Genomic DNA, 2,159 nt, shown 5'->3' with positions numbered 1-2,159 from the left:
ACCCTCATCTATCTTTATTACATATGGTGGCACGTGCCACAAAACAAACGGACAACACTAGCGAACGAAAAAATGGAGCTCTTAACAGATACAACAGTAGTCTTTTATTGCAATCATGACTCGAAGACACAAATCTTATGAATCTTCTTAATTATTAATAGGCCAATCAACAATAAGATCATAGATCGATGTTTGATCAATATTCTAGCGATTCATGCTTCCTTGGAACACTGGAGCTGTTGTAGCCATCGCTCCACCAGTTCGTTGCTCCACATTTCCTTTCCAGCCTAAACAATTTCCCACCCCCCCCCCCCCCCAAAAAAAAAAAAAAAAAAAAAAAATCAAAACTCACCTTCGAGAGTAACCCTAGAAGATATATTATACAACCAGTTATTATTATTATTTTTTGGATTTCATTTTATATTATTCATAGGTATATATTTTTTGATCTTATTTTTTATAGGTATATCCACACTTGTTTTTATTACAAAACCAGTCTAAGTGTGTGAGTGTTTTTTTAAAATATTAATAATGTGGTAAATTAATTCACTCATCCACAATAGGAATAAAACCATTTTCAATTTACTTACTAGCAATACGACCTTTGTATTTTTATGCATGACTATATTTGTCATTTGGGTCAATAATCAATATAAAAGAGTGTGAAACTTATTTAGAAACTACGTTTTGAAAATATAATCAAACCTTATAACATACTGTAATTTTTCTTCTTTGATGTTATATATTTCTACCTACAACTTATCATAGGTCCAAGATTTGCAAGGAACTTTTTTTTTCAATTACTTGTAAACAAAAAAGAAAAGAGAAAGAGAAAAGAGGAGGAGAAGAGAAGTGTGTTTTTTTCAACCTATGGTCATGTCGAATCCGCGGGCTTCAAGCTCACGATACTCTTGGCATAAGGCACATGGCTCGCAGCAGAAATGAACCAAGCAATCCCCACAAGGCCTCTCCTCTAACATGTACTGCTGCCTGATTTTTGTGCGATAGGGGTACGAGTACAAGCATCCACAACCAATCAAATTGGCAATTAGTGCGTAAACTACTTCACTAAATCCAGTAGCTGCAACACAAATCACCATGGCACACATCTTAAAAATCAAACACCACCAAAAACCATCACCGTCCAATTGATATATATTCACTGTATACTTACTTTTTGATCCTTTATCAACAATATCTGCAATTCGACCAAAGGTAATGCATGGGCACCAGCATGTCAGGCAACCTGTGAAAAATACCGAGCAACATTGTAGCATTTAAGTTTAGTAAAAGTATATGAATAATGAGAGCGTCTCTTATATAGTAATATTTTTCAGAACTTTTGTTCTTACAATTATTGATATGAGTTGTTTTGTTGGGACTAATATCACTTTCATTTAGATTTATCGTTGACATAATTTTTATTATATAACGACTGTGTCATGTTATGGAAAAAAAATTGTAAAAAGTGTTAGTGTTCAGTGTTTCACTGATGTCTTATAGGGTGTCACGCCAAAGTGTTAAGCTATATCTTACAATTTGAGACGTCATGGCAGCAGTCATAGAGGCCAGAGGACCAAGGGACTGGAGCTTGAAATGAAGCTTGCTGGGAATTCTCGTGGTATTGGCTTGTCGAGTTCATTGGAACACCAGTCACGGTGGCCTGAGCAAATGGTGGCGGCGCATGGGAGTACTGCTCTGTTGAACTTGGGTTTGATGAATACATGATGAGTTAGTAATTGGGACTGCGTATTGATTTGAACAAAGAGGGTTTAAAGGCTGAAAGAATTATGAGGAGGCGATACTTGGATAGGGGTATATATATATATATATATATATATATATATATATATAATGGTGGTTAGTGGTGGAGGAAATGCTGGGATTCGTTTTTTTCGTATGAGTAAGGATTTAAGAAATGGTGACTACAGAATGTTCATGTTTTAAAAGTCAAGCGCAGCCATTGCTGAAACTCTGCTTTTTTTTAACTTTTGAATCACGAAGAAAAGTTCAGAGAACCATATTAATTGTACACAGGGACAGGGCAGTTGAGGATTAATTAATGTGAGAATAATCGTAGAGCTAGGGACTATGTCCACCCTTGTATGAGATCTACACGTAGACTACTTTATTTTTTATTTTTGAAGGGGATAAAATTT

General features: G+C 35.2%; 1 protein-coding gene across 1 annotated transcript; it reads right to left on the bottom strand.

Annotated features, from left to right (window-relative positions):
- Window positions 1-204: 204 nt before the first annotated feature.
- Window positions 205-1,726, bottom strand: LOC115980808 (protein PLANT CADMIUM RESISTANCE 3-like). Its single transcript, XM_031103020.1, has 4 exons — window positions 1,537-1,726; window positions 1,175-1,246; window positions 869-1,081; window positions 205-287 (listed from the first exon to the last, which is right to left on the bottom strand). Exons 1-4 carry the CDS (start codon window positions 1,724-1,726, stop codon window positions 205-207), a joined length of 558 nt encoding a protein of 185 aa, XP_030958880.1.
- Window positions 1,727-2,159: the final 433 nt, after the last annotated feature.

Source organism: Quercus lobata, chromosome 3 (genome assembly GCF_001633185.2).
Source record: "Quercus lobata isolate SW786 chromosome 3, ValleyOak3.0 Primary Assembly, whole genome shotgun sequence".
Lineage (NCBI taxonomy): Eukaryota > Viridiplantae > Streptophyta > Magnoliopsida > Fagales > Fagaceae > Quercus > Quercus lobata.
The sequence above is the reverse complement of the archived record's forward strand: the minus strand, read 5'-3'. Positions and strand labels throughout refer to the sequence as shown.